The 17500-nt window shown below is 43.8% G+C and overlaps 1 protein-coding gene across 6 annotated transcripts in view; it reads left to right on the top strand.

Annotated features, from left to right (window-relative positions):
* Nucleotides 1-17500, top strand: part of otofa (otoferlin a) — a 123403-nt gene that overhangs the window by 44663 nt on the left and 61240 nt on the right. For all 6 annotated transcript variants that reach the window (XM_031581421.2, XM_031581417.2, XM_031581419.2 and 3 more), the window contains exons 4-5: nt 1063-1162; nt 3581-3783. In XM_031581421.2, the coding sequence (XP_031437281.1) occupies nt 1063-1162; nt 3581-3783 (303 nt within the window). The remainder of the gene's footprint in view (nt 1-1062; nt 1163-3580; nt 3784-17500) is intronic.

Genomic DNA, 17500 nt, shown 5'->3' with positions numbered 1-17500 from the left:
ACATTTTTATTTAACTGCTCATTACAGAAACAAGAACAACAAATCAGTGGCTTTGCCACTGTGCATTTAAGTAATAAAAAAAAAAGTCATTTTAAGTATAAACACTAGGCATGCACTTTTTAAACACTGTGTGCAAAATGTACCATCTTTAAAAAAAATAAATAAAAAATAAATAAAAAATAAAACATTTATTTTTTTTAGACCACGTTTTTTAATCGCGAACGTTGCGGTTAGAAAATCGCGTTCTATCATATCGCGATTAAATCGCAAATGCAATTAATCGTTCAGCCCTACTTCAAACCATTACGGCGTAGTGTGTTGTTTTCTTGGTGACTGTGGTCCCAGCTGCCTTGACATCATTCTCAAGCTCCCCCTGTGTAGTTCCGGGGTTATTCTGCACCTTTCGGATGATCACCGATACCGCACGAGGGGATATCTTGCATGGAGCCCCAGACCTAGAGCGATGGACAGTTGTTTGGTGTTGCTTCCATTTACGAATAATCGCACCAATAGTTGTCTGCTTCTCACCAAGCTGCTTGCCGATGGTTTTGTAATCCATTCCAGCCTTGTGCAGGTCTACAATCTTATCTCTGACGTCCTTGGTCAACTCTTTGGTCTTGCCCATGGTGGTGAGGTTGAAGGTGTGAAGTATGATTCTTTGGACAGGTTTCTTTTATACATGTCACCAGCTGAGATCAGGTGTACCTTGTTAGGCCTAATGAGGACTAATCTGTGTGCTTCTTGGGCACATAACTGGTCATTGGGAGCCAGAATTCTTGCTGTTTGTTTGGGGGTTCAAATACTTATTTTCTGCATGAAATACAAATAAAGTCATAAATGTTATAAAATGCAGTTTTCTGGATTTGTTTGTTGATATTCTATTTCTCACTGTTAAAATACACCTACCATTACAATTATAGATCACACATTTCTTTGCAAGTGGCCAAACTTGCGAAATCGGGAGGGGTTAAAATACTTATTTTCCCCACTGTATATGTGTGTGTGTGTGTGTGTGTGTGTGTGTGTGTGTGTGTGTGTGTGTGTGTGTGTGTGTGTCTGCAGGCTCATAGGAACCTTCCGGATGGTTCTTCAGAAGGTGGTGGAGGAGGGACACCTGCAGGTGTCTGATACACTGATCGACGACAACAACACAGCCATACAGGTGAGAATAACATGTACACACGGGAGGGACAGCTGCAGACATCTGATCATCTGATCACACACATCGATCGATCCACTGGTGTAATAATTTAGCTGAGCATACACTTTTATTTACAGCGAAGAATAGGGACAACACCGTTGTCATAGTAACACAGCAGTTCAGGTCCATCCATGTATGCCCCCCCCCCCCCCCCCATTCTCTGGTCACTGAAAATGAATTGGTTGTCTGACATAAAATCTGCTCTGGGCATCCCCCCTTCCTAATCGCCCCACCTAATCCCCCCACCACCCGACCCCACCACACACACACTCCCCACAGACACACACACCCAGTCTGTGCCCTATGTCCCTGTCACTGGTGAAGCCCAAAGCCATTAAGATCAGTTGGAGAGTGACTGATCCAGGGGGGTCCTGGGGGTCCTACCTAAGTCCATACTGGTCATCCCACACACAGAAGAGTATCATAACATCTGTATCAAAATAAAAGCACAGCATTAAATATACATTGCTGCAAGACGTGTGTACCACAGCAGCAGTCGGCCATTGCATAAGGTAGCTGCAATTATGAAAAGAAAGGGTTGACTGTCCTTTCCTCTATTGGATAAAAGGTAATCATTTAACAAGGCGCAGGCCAGCGTGTAGTAAAACATCGGCCTGCTTGTGTTTACAGCTACTGTATGTGTGTTGCTTGTGATGGAATCGATAAGCACGCTTAAGAAGGGACCGGAGAGTTGAAGTCAGGTTTCTGTAGTTTATTTCGGCGTGGAGACCCCCTCTCAGCTTGGTGCTCAGAGAAAGGCCTACCTGATAGCAGAATATGTAGGCATTTATACATTTCAGTCAGGTAGAATACTATAGGGGAGGGGATGACCACACCTATAAGTGAGAGGAAGGGGGAGACAGTGGGGTGAGGGGTTCACCTATGGGGGGAGGGGGGTGATACCATGGCACAAAGGGTTTTAGCAGGAAGGAGCCTATCTGGGGGGGAAGGGTTCACAAGCCACTTGTTCAGGTCTCAGTGAAACAGACAGAGTACACATCCAAAATGAGTTGCAAATACAACATAAGGAGTTAATGTCTTACAACAACAGAATAGCAATATTTCCAGTTACATCAGTCCCCTATATGAGAACTGCCAATCAGAGCAGGAAACATCAATATATGTCAAAGATACAAATGATACAGAACAACAGTAGAATAGCTATTTTGCAGTTCCATCAGTCCCCTATATGAGCATTTATATGCTCACACAAGACCCACCATGCAACAACAAATCAGGCCAGGAAAACATCAATATGCGGTTCCATCACTTGCGTAGTGAATGAAACGGCCATTTAAATTACATATGACTACCTAGGACAATATACGATTAACTCTGTTACCTTTGAAATCAAATTAATAATATCCATGAACTTAATTACACGTTGTTCCATGTGTGGTGAAGTTGATTTATGCGAAAAGAACAGCGTAAGCCCTTCTGTACGGCATCTGTACAGCATAGTACATTCTGAAAACTCTTGAATTGATCGTTTAGTATCGAATAGTGAATTGATCACTTTGTGGAGACTAACAGAAGGGGTGGTGTTATTGTGGATCCACTGCAGGCACTAAATGGGGTGCTACATCAGAGACCGGAGTAGTGAAAGCTAAAACGCTAACAACACAAACATTTTTTACAGTTTCTTTACAGTTATTGAGGTAAACAGGCCCTGAATGGGGTGCTACATCAGAGACCAGAGTAGAGAAAGCTAAAACGAACTACACAAACATTTTCCACAGTTTCTTTACATTTATTGAGGTAAACAGATGCAGGTGTATCTCTGTAGGGATCCTTTCCATGTTGTCTGACTCTTTTAACAAATAACGAGCCTGTCAGTGCTGAAATCAAGCGGTTTACTTTGACATGCTGGCTTCGATCATAGGAAACCATTTTATAGCCATTTTGCAGTTTCCAGTTCTGACTCAATAATGGAGCGATTTTAATCGTTAATTTGTCCTTAGTAAAGGTTTGGAACTAAAAATATCTATAAATAGGGCTTAGGTTGAACAATCCAGATGTTTCCCTGGGGCTGCTGCTGAATGATAGACTGGACTGCTCAGCAAACACTCTTGACAGGGAGTGCCAGAGCCATGCAGCTCTTTTACTTGAGGACGTTGGGGTCTATCTGTCTGTCTGACTCTCTCTCTGTCTGTCTGTCTGTCTGTCTGTCTGTCTGTCTGTCTGTCTGTCTGTCTGTCTGTCTGTCTGTCTGACTGTCTGTCTGTCTGTCTGTCTGTCTGACTCTCTGTCTGTCTGTCTGTCTGTCTGTCTGACTGTTCAACATGTAAACATTTTCTTCTTCTTTTCTGTTTGTCAGGCCAGCTCCCTGTGAGGGACTGCTGCTTTACTGTCTGCTGTTTGCCTTTTTTATCGTCACAGACAACCATTTCCATAGAGATCAGATACCAGACGATGGACATGAGTGTGACTGTGTGGAGTGATGGGGAGTTCCTTGACGTTCCAGATGATTCAGACGGGATATTCCAGTTTGAGACGGACAGCCTTCTCTCCGGGAACAGCCAGAGTTCGGGAGTTTCGCCGGGACGACGGTCCCTCCAGAACTCCATCCCCACATTCAGGAAGTGAGTGCTTGACCTCTGTATGACCTTTGCTTCCCCTTTACAACATCAGCATAATCATGGCCATCAGATATGTCTCACAAAGCCTTGATCGTATACCAAAATAAAAGCAAAGTGACTACAATAATAACTACTGACTGTCCGATAGTGATTTTAATGAAGACGATGATGACAACGATGGCTATGATGATGATGATGGTGTTGGTGGTGATGATGATGATGATGGTGTTGGTGGTGATGATGATGATGATGCCGATGATGATGATGACGATGATGATCATGGTGATGATAACTCGAATGCCTTATATTGGTGAAGTTTGATCTCTTGAAAAAATCTGATGTAATTTCTTGGGAAAGTGCCCTCACTGAGTTTCCTTTGGAAGTTTCTGACAGAAGAACAATATCATAGTTACTGCAGTCAACTCCACGCTGGGCACCGGTGTTCAAACAAGTTTTTGGTGCTCGGATGAAAAGTTGTTAGTGAGAGCAGAAATATGAGGAGCTTTGGGTGGTGGGCGTACTTTGAGCTGAGGACTGAGTGGGAGGTCTTATTGATTTCCACTGAAGTCATCTGCTCCAGCACACGCACCCAAACGCACACACACACACACACACACACACACACAAACACGCTCACAAACACACACACACACACACACATATGCACACGCACACGTACACACACACACACACACACACACACACACACACATACACATGCACACGTATACACACACACGCACACACACACACACATTTGCTCCAGCACACCTGCTCATGCATCACTACACAGAGCCTAATGGCTAAACGTTAATGTAACACAAATATGAGAGATGACTCATGCTACTCTCAAGCACCGCAATCGTGCTTCACAAACTCTGCCATTGTGTGTGTGTGTTTATGTGTGTGTGTGTGAGTGTGTGTGGGTGTGTGTGTTTATGTGCGTGTTAGTGCATGTGTGTGAACAATATATACAATATGAGTGCATGCGTGTGTGTGAGTGTGTGTTAGTGCATGTGTGTGTACAGTATGTGTGTGTGTGTGTTGCCCGTGTGCTTGGAAACTAAGATGTTGACTTTGGTGCTTTGGTGGTGTCTTGGCCACAGCTCTCTGTCAGAATCGATCACAGCAGTCAGATAATGTGCCTGGGCACTTTGATACAGCACTGCACTCCCCTAAAGACAGACTGCTGGGCCCATAAACACACACACGTGACAGGGAGCAGACAGGCAACATCAGCGCACAAGATCAAAAAGACGTAGAATGTAGGGGCGAGAGGGTGAGAGAGAAGAGAGATAGATGATTATGGATGGATGAGCAGATAGGGAGAAAGTTGAAAAAGTATTGTAAAGGAAACGACTGATTTTAAACAGAAAACAGTGAGGGCAGAATTCGGGACATGCATTGAGGGAGAGAGAGAGAGGGAGAGGGAGAGGGAGAGGGAGAGGGAGAGGGAGAGGGAGAGAGGGAGAGGGAGAGGGAGAGGGGGTGAGAGGCAGAGGTTAGGAGAGGGGGACGATAGGGGGAGAAATGGGCCTAGACTGCTTAGTTAGAACCAGACAAAGAAAGATGGAGGATGAAGGAAAGTAAGCCAAAGCAGAGAGGAGGAGAGGACAGGGAAAGGGGTAGTTGCACACACACAGACACACACACACACACACACACACACACACACAGACACACACACAGAGAGACACACACACGAACACACACACACATATTGTAACTGCCAGAGAGTTTTTGTGTTTATTATTTTTGATTAACACATTTTCTTGATTATTTTATTTTAAGCATACTGTTGAGGTAATGTACATTTGCCATTATTACTGTCATTATGTAATTGCTGAATGCAAGTGTAGGAATTGGAATGTGTTGCACTGGGGAATTGAATTGGTGGCACACATTTGACCAAGCAGGTGGCAGCCACGGCAGTCCTGTGTAGCATGCTCATACAACATCAGCATCATTAGTGCTCATTGATAGTTAAGAAGTTAAAGTTTAAGGTTTAAAGAAAGCTAAGAAAATGACAACAAGTTTCACCTACTCCCTTTGGTTGTGCGGCCAATGAGGTATGTGTATATGTCATTTCAATTTATATTACGTTTAGCTATATGTTTCATTGTGTAGTGTGTAAATTCATATGTTTTATGTCTTTTTAGTTCTCACGGCAAAGCAAGACCTTATGTATGTTGTACATACAATAAATTGCCTGTCAAAAGAATTCGCAAGTTGTCATTGAACCGGGGGGAGCTACAGTGAGAACTCAACGCAAGGATTGAGTGAAGTTGCAAGGAAACTTTGCGGGAGAAAGTCTTCGGAACCTGAGAAGAAGCGTGAGTGAGGGGGAATCGTGCTAACGTGCTAGACGGTGAGGATTCGCCTGTTAGCAGTGCCAGAAGAGAACGACACCTTCTCCTCGCCTGTAAAGTTCAGCATGTTCAACTTGTTCGTCGCTACTGGTGAGAAAGAACATCGTCTTTGAAGTAGACGACCAAACGTCAACATCACCTTCAGGAACACTTTGACCGTCTCGTTGGAAAATTGATGACTCACCTTGCTACTTAGCATGAAGCTGGAGTAGCCCAACTAGCAGCGATTCATCTCGTTTGGGAGAAGACCACTCTCCATGGTTTAAGCAAGCACCCTTCAAGTTGGATCATCGTTCATCTATCAGATAAGACTGTGCATGTACCTTTTAACATAGGCTAAGAAGTAAATGATAAACGAAGTGTATTAGCATTGCTGAGTTAAAGCCAAATAAGTGGACTTAGCCACAACTGCTAGACAATACATTTTAAAGTTCGTTTGCATTGCTAGGTTTAAGTCAACAAGTGAATTAGCCTATCAATTGCTATTTAAGTGATACTTTAAAGTGTGAAGTTTGTCATTTGAGGTTTTGCATAGGTCTTATTCTATTCTGTGAATTGATGTTCAACTCTGATTTAAGTTAAAGTAAATGGTTAAGTCATTGCCACTATAGGCATCTAAGTTTATTAAGAAAGCAAATCACTTTACATTGTCATATGGTTTATTAATGTAGCTTGTAATGCCAAGTGTCATTTATTGAAAGTGAAGTCTAATTTACAAAGTTTTCATTTAAACTGTTGAATTCTGAGTTCATTAGTGTTAAATCTATAGATTCAAATATTGTACATAAGAGTGTGAAGGAAGACACTTGTAATTGCAACAAATAGTTTATTTAATATAGTTTTTTCATTTAAACAAAGTCAGATAAAACACAGAATATTAAAATGGAAGAACAGCATTCAGCTTGTAATGTAGAAAGTGCAGGTCAGCAAATAGAAACCCAGGTAGGTGTTGAGACACAAGTAGCACCTGCTGATGACAAATCAGACACTGGTGATACACAACAAGAACCAAGAAAAAGTGAAAGAACCCGGAAACTTACCGATAAGGGTAAAGAGCTCCAAGAAGAGAAAGTTAAGAAACTTAAAAAACAATTCATATCTTTCTATGAAAAGTGGAAGTCTCAAGCTAAAGTTGCAAAAGAGTCATTGACAGCAGATCTACCTAATGATATTTTACAAGAGCTCATAGATGGAATTACAAATTCATCCTCTGACCTTCGACGTATCTATGAAGAATTACGTCAACACATTACCCCTGATAATGACACTCGTCGAAGAACAGACACGTGCGAGTCAGTCACAAATACAATTGTGGAGTCATTAATAAATCGCATACAAGTTATGGATGAGGGTCAACACCGACAGCCTGAGGAATGGCCCCTATCTAATCTTAATGCTTTGCGGTCACATACTGACTCACGCAAATCCAAGTCAAGCTTTCGCCAATCACATTCGGACTTCCTGTCTGCAGGGAGTGTAAGGTCGAAGCGAGCAAGCCTGTGTTCTTTAAGGAAACAAGAAGCTGCTGCCGAAGTAGCGGCCACTCAAGCAGCCTTAGAAATTCATGAAGAGGAAGAGCGCCACCTACAGGAGCTTGAAGAGCTTGAGGCTGAAAACAGGGAACGAGTAGCACAGCAAGAGGCAGAAAATGCTGCCAGAAAGAAAGCTCTGCAAGTGAAACGTAGAGAGCTGGAACGCTTGGAGACAATTAAGCGACTTAATGCTGCTAAGGCACGTATGGAGGTTTATGATCAAGATTCAGACTCTGACATAAAGGAGCTGCTTCAAGCTTTTGATCCCAAGATAAAGAAACCTCCAACCCTTACAAAGATGTCTTCGTCTCAGCATTTAGCTCAAGCACAGCCTGCAAAGTCAGTCCAACCTGCAACAGATAAACATCATGAGGACACCATGCTTCTCATAAAAACTCTAGCAGAGTCCATCAGTGCAAGTCGTCTCCCCATACCAGAGCCAGTGGTGTTCAGCGGAGACCCACTAAGGTTCAGGGACTGGAAAATGTCATTTCAAACATTGATAGACAGAAAGGCAATACAAGTAAATGAGAAAATCTATTACTTGCGCAAGTATGTCGGAGGTCCAGCAAAGACTGCCATTGAGAGCTACTTCCTGTTAGGAACAGAGTCAGCTTACCATGCAGCATGGGGCATTCTTGAAGAAAGATATGGAAGCCCGTTTGTGATAGCTAAAGCCTTCAGGGACAAGCTTAACTCATGGCCAAATATAGGATCAAAGGAAAGCTGTGAACTCCGTGAATTTGCAGATTTTCTAAGAAGTTGTGAAGCTGCAACATCACAAATTAAGAGTCTAGAAATCCTTGGAGATTGTAATGAAAATCAGAAGATTCTTTCAAAGCTTCCTGATTGGCTGACGTCAAGATGGAATCGAAGAGTTGTGGAAATACAAGAAAAAACTGAAGCTTTTCCTACTTTCAGTAAGTTTGTGGAGTTTGTCACAAAGGAAGCCAAGATAGCCTGCAATCCAGTGACATCTCTGCATGCACTAAAATCAAGTGAAGGTCACACGACAAGACCTTCAAAAATCAGGAGTATTGGTGCAAAGGTGCTAGCAAGTAGCACTGGTGGGAGGGCAGATGTTACAAAATGCATCTTTTGTGAGAAGCTAGGGCATGACCTCCATGTATGCCGGAAATTTATGGAAAAGGCTGTTGCTGAACGAGTCAAGTTTATACAGACTACAAGGCTATGCTTTGGATGTTTGAAGACAGGCCACCACTCAAAGGCTTGTGAAAGCAGAAGTGTCTGTGAAACCTGTAAGAGGAAACATCCAACTTGTCTACACGAGGACCGTGTTAAAGAAAGAAAAGAAGGACAATCTAAGGATTCAAATGAACGTGGGAAATGGAAACAACCATTAAAGGAAGTGGACAAATCGAAGGAAAGTAAAGAGGTTCCAACTGAAGCAACATCTAACAAGGTTACACAAGGCGTTATGAGCACTCATACTTCTACCATCATTCCAGTGTGGCTATCCACAGTAAGTGAACCAGATTCTGAAGTATTGATTTATGCCCTTCTGGATACCCAGAGTGATACGACCTTCATGCTCCAAGAAGTAGCAGATGTTCTTAACACAGAAAAGAAACCAGTGCAACTGAAATTGTCCACAATGTCCTCAAGAAGTACAATCATACCATGTCAAAGATTGACTGGTCTGCAGGTGAGAGGGTTTTACTCTCCAAAGAAAATTTCACTCCCTGTGACCTACTCAAGAGATTTCATCCCTGCTAACAAGGCACATATTCCCACACCCAAGACTGCAAGAGCATGGTCACATTTGGAGCATATTGCAGAGAAGATTGCTCCTCAACAGACCTGCGACATTGGCCTTCTTGTAGGTTACAATTGTCCACAAGCACTCTTACCAAGAGAAGTAGTGTCTGGGGAAGATGGTCAGCCATTTGCTCAAAGAACAGACCTCGGCTGGAGCATAGTTGGCTATAGCAATCCCTGTTTTAACAATGGTGATGCTATCGGACTAAGTAATAGAATTGTTGTCAAACAAGTGACACCAAGTTCTGGTCAAAGTCTTGCAAATGAAGTACGATACATATGTCAGAGTCAAATTAAAGAGCTGGTCACACCACCAGATGTACTCAAATTGCTTGAGTCAGACTTCAATGAAAGATCAGTAGAGGACCATCACATCTCGCAAGACGACCTGAGGTTTTTGCAAATAATGGAGGATGGTATTCGACAGAAGGACGACAGTCATTATGAAATGCCTCTGCCATTCAGGGAAGACAAGCCACAATTGCCAGACAATAAGCGGTGCGCTATTCATCGTCTCAAATGCTTGGAAAAACGACTTAAGAGAGATGAACAATACTACAAGGATTATGTAGCATTCATGACAGAAACAATTAGTCGCGGAGATGCTGAAAGGGTCCCAATTGATGAGCTAAACAACCAACCCGTGTGGTACATCCCACACCATGGCGTGTATCATCCCCAGAAACCAACAAAGATTCGAGTTGTCTTCGATTGTTCAGCAAGGTTCCAAGACATGTCACTGAACGATTACTTGTTAACTGGTCCTGAACTGACCAATGCCTTAGTTGGTGTCCTCTGCCGATTTCGTATGGCTCCAATAGCTGTAATGTGCGACATTGAGCGTATGTTTCATCAGTTTCACGTCAAGGCAGAGGATCAAGACTATCTGAGGTTCCTCTGGTGGGACGAAGGTAATCTCGAGGCTCAACCTGCAGTGTACAGGATGAGGGTGCACTTGTTTGGGGCCGCATCATCACCTGGCTGTGCCAACTTTGGCTTGAAGCACATAGCAGCCCAAGGTCAAGATCGCTTCAGTGAAGCTTCCATGAAGTTCATAGAAAGGAATTTCTATGTTGATGACGGACTTACAAGTGTATCAACTGTGGATGAAGCAATACAGCTGGTCAGAGAAGCGAGGCAACTATGTTGTACTGGCAAGTTGCGGTTGCACAAGTTCATATCTAACAGTCAGCAAGTTATGGCATCAATTCCAAAGGAAGAATGTGCGGTTGGGGCCAATAACTTGGACATGGATTTGGGAGAAACACACATTGAAAGAGCCCTTGGAGTTCAATGGTGTGTTACATCGGACCATTTCCAGTTCAGAGTAATTGTCAAAGAACAGCCACTCTCTAGAAGAGGAATTTTGTCAACAGTTGCTTCTATTTATGACCCACTTGGATTTATTGCTCCATTTGTTCTTATGGGGAAGAAAGTTCTGCAACAGATGTGTCGCGAAAGAGTCGGCTGGGATGACCCACTCCCTGATGATCTACGACCACAATGGGAGTCTTGGCTTTTGGAGTTACCACATTTGGCTGACATAAGAATCCCGCGCTGCCATGTTCCACATACGTTTGGGAAGGTTCAACGGTATGAACTCCATCACTTTGCTGACGCAAGTGTAACAGGATATGGGGAATGCACTTACCTCAGGGTGACCAGTGCATCGGGTGAAGTTCATTGTTCGTTGGTCATGGGCAAGGCAAGGGTCACTCCTACAAAGATCACCACAATCCCAAGGCTTGAACTGACAGCAGCTGTTGTAGCAGTCCGAACAAGTGACTTGCTTAAGAAAGAATTGGAGATCAAGGATCTAGAGGAATACTTCTGGACAGACTCAAGAGTGGTACTTGGGTACATTAATAACGAGGCGCGACGTTTCCACGTGTTCGTGGCAAATCGCATACAGCGTATCAAGCAAAGCACAAACCCTAGGCAATGGAACCATGTGAGCTCGGAAGACAATCCAGCAGATCATGCTTCCAGAGGTCTTATGGCTAAAGAGCTAATCGCTTCCAATTGGTTTACTGGTCCAAAGTTTATATGGCAGAATAAGATTCAGAGTAGAGATGCTAAGGTGGGAGAAGTTGCCATCGACGATCCAGAGCTTCGGAAGGCCCAAGTCTTTAAGACTCAGGCCAAGGAAGAATCACTGCTAATTGACCGTATCCAAAGGTTTTCAGACTGGGGAAGAGCTGTAAAGGCTATCGCTAGGCTGAAACGATTTGCCAAGGAAATCAAAGGTTTACAGCCAAAGACCTGTAAGGCAACAAGTCTGGAAGAAAGGAAAGAAGCAGAACTTACCATCATTCGAATGGTGCAGGAATCCGCCTTTCCTGAAGAGATCCAAAGCCTGCAACAAAATGAAGAAGTTAGTACCAAAAACAAGACTAACAGATTACATAAATTAAACCCATTCTTAGACGAACATGGTGTTCTCAGGGTGGGTGGACGCTTGGAGCATGCTGCATTGCATCCAGATGTGAAACATCCAGTCATCTTGCCCAGGAAGAGCCATGTGTCGGTCTTACTTATTAAGCACTATCATGAAAAGATACAACACCAGGGTCGAGGTATGACTCTGAATGAGCTAAGATCAAATGGTGTCTGGATTGTGGGTGGCAGCAGTGCGGTGTCCTCTTACATCTATAAGTGCACAAAATGCAGAAAGTTCAGAAGATCTGTTGAGGTACAAAGAATGGCCAACCTACCTCCAGAACGCTTGGAAGCAACACCACCATTTGTTTATTGCGGAATGGATTGCTTTGGGCCGTTCTATGTCAAAGAAGGAAGGAAGGAGATGAAGCGTTATGGACTGTTACTTACCTGTATGTGCTCTCGCGCTATACACATAGAAATGCTGGATGACCTAAGTACCGATGCATTCATCAATGCTCTACGTGCCTTCATCGCAATTCGTGGTCCAGTTCGTCAGCTTAGATCGGATCAAGGCACTAACTTTGTCGGTGCAAGGCATGAGTTAACTGAAGCGTTGAAGGACATGAATCAAGAATGTGTAAAGGAGTTAGGTTGCGAGTTTGTAATGAACACCCCAGCAGCAAGCCACATGGGTGGAGTCTGGGAAAGGCAAATTAGGACAATTCGAAGCGTGTTGACATCCATTTTGGATCAGTCATCACGCAGACTTGACAGTTCATCTTTACGAACCTACCTCTACGAAGTCATGGCTATAGTTAATAGCAGGCCCTTAACTACTGAACATCTGAATGATCCATCTGGACCACAGCCCCTTACACCGAATCATATTTTGACAATGAAGTCGTCAGTAATCTTCCCACCACCTGGGAAGTTTGTTAAGGAAGACCTTTACCTGCGAAAAAGATGGCGCAGAGTTCAGTACCTGACCAACGAATTCTGGTCGAGATGGAAAAGGGAATATCTGCTAAATTTGCAACAAAGGCAGAAATGGCATAAGAAATGCAGAAATGCAAAGATTGATGATGTAGTGATAGTAAAAGATGACACTGCACCACGTAACCAGTGGAAATTGGCAAGAGTTATTGACGTTTATCCTGGAGCAGATGGACATGTAAGACAAGTGAAGTTGTTGATTGGAGATTCAACACTGGATTCAAAGGGCAAACGAACAATCAGAAAGCCACTCCACCTTGAAAGACCCATTCAGAAGACGGTGACACTGATTGAAGCAGACGGATAGTCATGCTACATGTCTCCACCTTACCTTGGGGTAGTTCTTAGTTATAATAATAAACTAAATAGTTAAGGTTTGATAAGTTTATGAAAAGGAAAAAGAGTTTGATTTTGAAGTAGTTGAAGGAAATCAGAGGTGATTTGGTGGGAGTGTAACTGCCAGAGAGTTTTTGTGTTTATTATTTTTGATTAACACATTTTCTTGATTATTTTATTTTAAGCATACTGTTGAGGTAATGTACATTTGCCATTATTACTGTCATTATGTAATTGCTGAATGCAAGTGTAGGAATTGGAATGTGTTGCACTGGGGAATTGAATTGGTGGCACACATTTGACCAAGCAGGTGGCAGCCACGGCAGTCCTGTGTAGCATGCTCATACAACATCAGCATCATTAGTGCTCATTGATAGTTAAGAAGTTAAAGTTTAAGGTTTAAAGAAAGCTAAGAAAATGACAACAAGTTTCACCTACTCCCTTTGGTTGTGCGGCCAATGAGGTATGTGTATATGTCATTTCAATTTATATTACGTTTAGCTATATGTTTCATTGTGTAGTGTGTAAATTCATATGTTTTATGTCTTTTTAGTTCTCACGGCAAAGCAAGACCTTATGTATGTTGTACATACAATAAATTGCCTGTCAAAAGAATTCGCAAGTTGTCATTGAACCGGGGGGAGCTACACATATATACAGTATACACACACAGAGCCAGAGCCAGAATGAGCCAGAATCTCCAACCAGTCAGAGCGCAGTCTCTATCTTCAAGACACATGCACACACACACTTTTACATTAGTACGGTACACACACACACACACACACATCAGCATACACTGTGAAACAGAAAGCAACATTTCATAGCTATTGGACAGCAGAGAGCTGAAGCCTTTTCCCAGAGACGTGTGTGTGTGTGTGTGTTTGATGTCCGTTGGAGGACCCATCAATGGGGTTCTAAGCGGAAGTTCAGGAGGAGCGTGATTCAATTTGCCACGTCTCTAGTGTCAAATCTGTCAAGTAATTTATTCCCAGTTTACCTGTCCAAGACACGCCATTGGCTTCAGCGCCTGTTCTCACACGCAGCTGGCTAGCTCTGTGTGCAGGCTCTGTGTGCAGGCTCTGTCTGTATTTCTTCTGTCGAGTGTAGGTCGGCACACTTGCAAGTTTGTGCTGCGAGAAACACGCCACAACTAGGAGTTTTTTTTGTTTTTGCCTCCCCTGTGAGTTCAAAGTGCCAGTGAACCAAAGCCCTAAAATGAACATGTAGTGTAAGCTTCTTATTCCCTATTCTGAATTTAATCCAACATGTAGTCTAAGATTCATATTCCCTATTCTGAATTCACATCAGCTTCATACTGTGGCTCCCCTTTATCTGAAGGGCACACTGACTGATAAGTTACCACAGAGGCATCACCCCGCCATCGTTTGCAGTTTCTGTTGGATAATGCCGCAGCAGCTCAGTAAGCTCAGTGTGCTGTCTTTTTCCTTTCCCATCTCTCAGTCTTCCCCGCCAACTTCTGTATCTCCTCTAGCCGATCGACCGAGCTCCAGCGCCGCGCTACCGCGCTCCCTCCCCTGTAGCGACCACGTTGCTACATTTTCCTTTCCCCCATCATCTCCCCGCGCCCCCTACCCAGCCAGGGATCACGTCCCTGGTTCCCCTCCCGCCCTGGAGTAACGGCTCCCCCTCATTCGGCACCCTATCCTCCTACTCACACCCAGACCCACGTCACTCCAAATCCCCCCCCCCCCCCCACCACCACCACCAGCTTTTGCCTACGTACACCCTGGCTTCAGCTGCAAACCTGCCTCCACCTTTGCACGCTCCAGCTAATGGGCCTCCTCCGGTGTCCCCTGCACTCAGGAACTTAATCCTGTCAGAGATTCAAGGCATTCGTGCCAGAAGCAGACCAGGAAGCAGCTCTGGTGCCAGCTGATTTGGATACAATCTTCCCCTCAGCATCACTCTATCAGTCTAGCCCCACAGGCCATTGCACCAAGAACTCTCCAGTTTTACTGGACTGCTTAGTCATCATCTAAATCATCTCACAGTTATCACGGTCTGCTGTTTTCTAGTTTCAACCTACTGAAGCTTTCCTCCTACGCCTCCTTAACCAATCTTATTCTTTAAATGAGGGCATCTACCCTTGAGGTTTACCTGCCAGGCATTCACATTCTCTATAAATTACTGTTCGGCTCAGAGAGCGCAATTTTTCTAGCCATCATATATTGCTCATCATCAAAGGCATTCGACCAGCTACACCCAACCGCCGCTTTCTACTTACTTTCCTCATTCTCCGCTCTTGCATCCATGCCTTCAGAAACAGGTTATTTACTCCCCACTCATTATTCCCTTATTGCTATGTTTACTCTAGCTTAGGTATTATACCCTTATTGCTATGTTTACTCTAGCTTAGGTTCAATCCCTCCACTCACCCCCCAGTCCGCCATCTCCAGATCTTAGACGCAGACACCATCCACTTTGTTATTAAACAAAGTAAAACAGACCAACTCAGAAAAGGGCTTTCTGTGTTTATTTTTAAATTGATTCACCTCCAAAATCCTATTAAATACTGGCTAGTTATATCTCATATCCCTCCTCAATGGTGTCTCCCTCAGATCCACTATTTGTATCAGACGATGGATTGCCTATCACTCGCACTTGCACAACTCAAATCTCTCCCAACTCTAATCTCCCCTAAATCAAATATCTCCTAACTCAAATCTCTCCTAACTCTAATCTCCCCTAAATCAAACGGTGATTCCTGCAGACCATTCATGTAGAATCGGTGCTGCCACCACCGCGGCTAATAACGGTCTGCCAGAACACGCTACCAAATCTCTCGGCCAATCTCTCTGATCTGATGAAGTCCTGGCCTGAAGGGTCTTCCTTTTACTCGCATTCTTTTGAGTGTACTTGACTCCTGCCTGCACAGTCTCCTCCTGCGTGGGCCTCGGACCATGGCTAGAGACCCTGCCAAACTGTTCTCACTCTCTCCCTCATCTGCCTGAGTGTATGTGTGTGTGTGTGTGTGTGTGTGTGTGTGTGTGTCTGTGTCTGTGTGTGTGTGTGTATGTTTGTATGTGTGTGCATATGTATATGCTGTGTGGGTGTGGATGAGTATGTGTATATATTCTGTGTGTGTGTGTGTGTGTGTGTGTGTGTGTGTGTGTGTGTGTGTGTGGGTGTGGGTGTGTGTGGGTGTGTGTGTGTGTGACGATCCAGCCCACCTCTGTGTGTAATTAGTGTATCCAGGCCATGCTGTTTGGGTTGCGCCTGGCTGCACATCATCACCCACATCCCACATCCTATTAAAATATCACTGAATGCGGCAATGTCTCTTTACACTTCCCATCTCTGCACAAGCATTCTGCCTCATTGCCTGTGTGTGTGTGTGTGTGTGTGTGTGAGAGAGAGAGAAAGAAAGACACAAAGTGTGTCTGTTAGTGTTTATGTGTGTGAGAGAAAGAGACAAAGTAAGTGTGTGTGTGTGTGTGTGTGTGTGTGTGTATCTGTTAGTGTTTGTGTGTGAGAGAGAGAGAAAGAAAGACACAAAGTGTGTCTGTTAGTGTTTATGTGTGTGAGAGAACGAGACAAAGTAAGTGTGTGTGTGTGTGTGTGTGTGTGTGTGTTTGTGTGTGTGTGTGTGTGTGTGTGTATCTGTTAGTGTTTGTGTGTGGGAAAAGAGACACAGTGTGTGTGTGTGTGTGTGTGTGTGTGTGTGTGTGTGTGTGTGTGTGTGTGTGTGTGTGTGTGTGTGTGTGTGTGTGTGTGTTTGTGTGTGAGAGAGATGTAATGCTGGGGTGGGGTTGAGGTGTGTGTGTGTGTGTATTTATGCTCCCCTATGGATGTTGTGGAATGGACTTTATAGTTAATCCTCCGACTGGAAGGCCAATTACCCTGAGTTTATGAGCCTATCAGAGAAGCCTCCTTTATTATTTAAGACAGACAGGCAGGATATCCATCTGCTGCGGTTAGGCAAGATTCTCATAAGCTTTTTATTATTCAACTTCCACATGATGGAGATGGGGAGAGAGAGAGAGATTGAGTGAGATTGAGATTGAGATTGAGAGAGTAAGGGCTTGCCAAATAAATAGGCCACACTGTATAACCATTTGGTCCGATTTTGTTCAGTGATAAGTTACACTACAGGTTGCTCTACAAATTCTACAAATGTCCTCTCTTAACTGGAGTTGAAGTTGAAAACACACATACACACACTCACATACACATACAGACACAGACACTTTTATTTTTGTGTTACATATAACCGTGTTGATGGTAATAGTTTTGGTACTGCATAATCCAGGCGCACACTCACACAGACGCAGACACACACACACACACACACACACACACACACAC

Source organism: Clupea harengus, chromosome 15 (assembly GCF_900700415.2).
Source record: "Clupea harengus chromosome 15, Ch_v2.0.2, whole genome shotgun sequence".
NCBI lineage: Eukaryota > Metazoa > Chordata > Actinopteri > Clupeiformes > Clupeidae > Clupea > Clupea harengus.
Note: the sequence above shows the minus strand (reverse complement) of the source record. Positions and strands in the feature narration are given on the sequence as shown.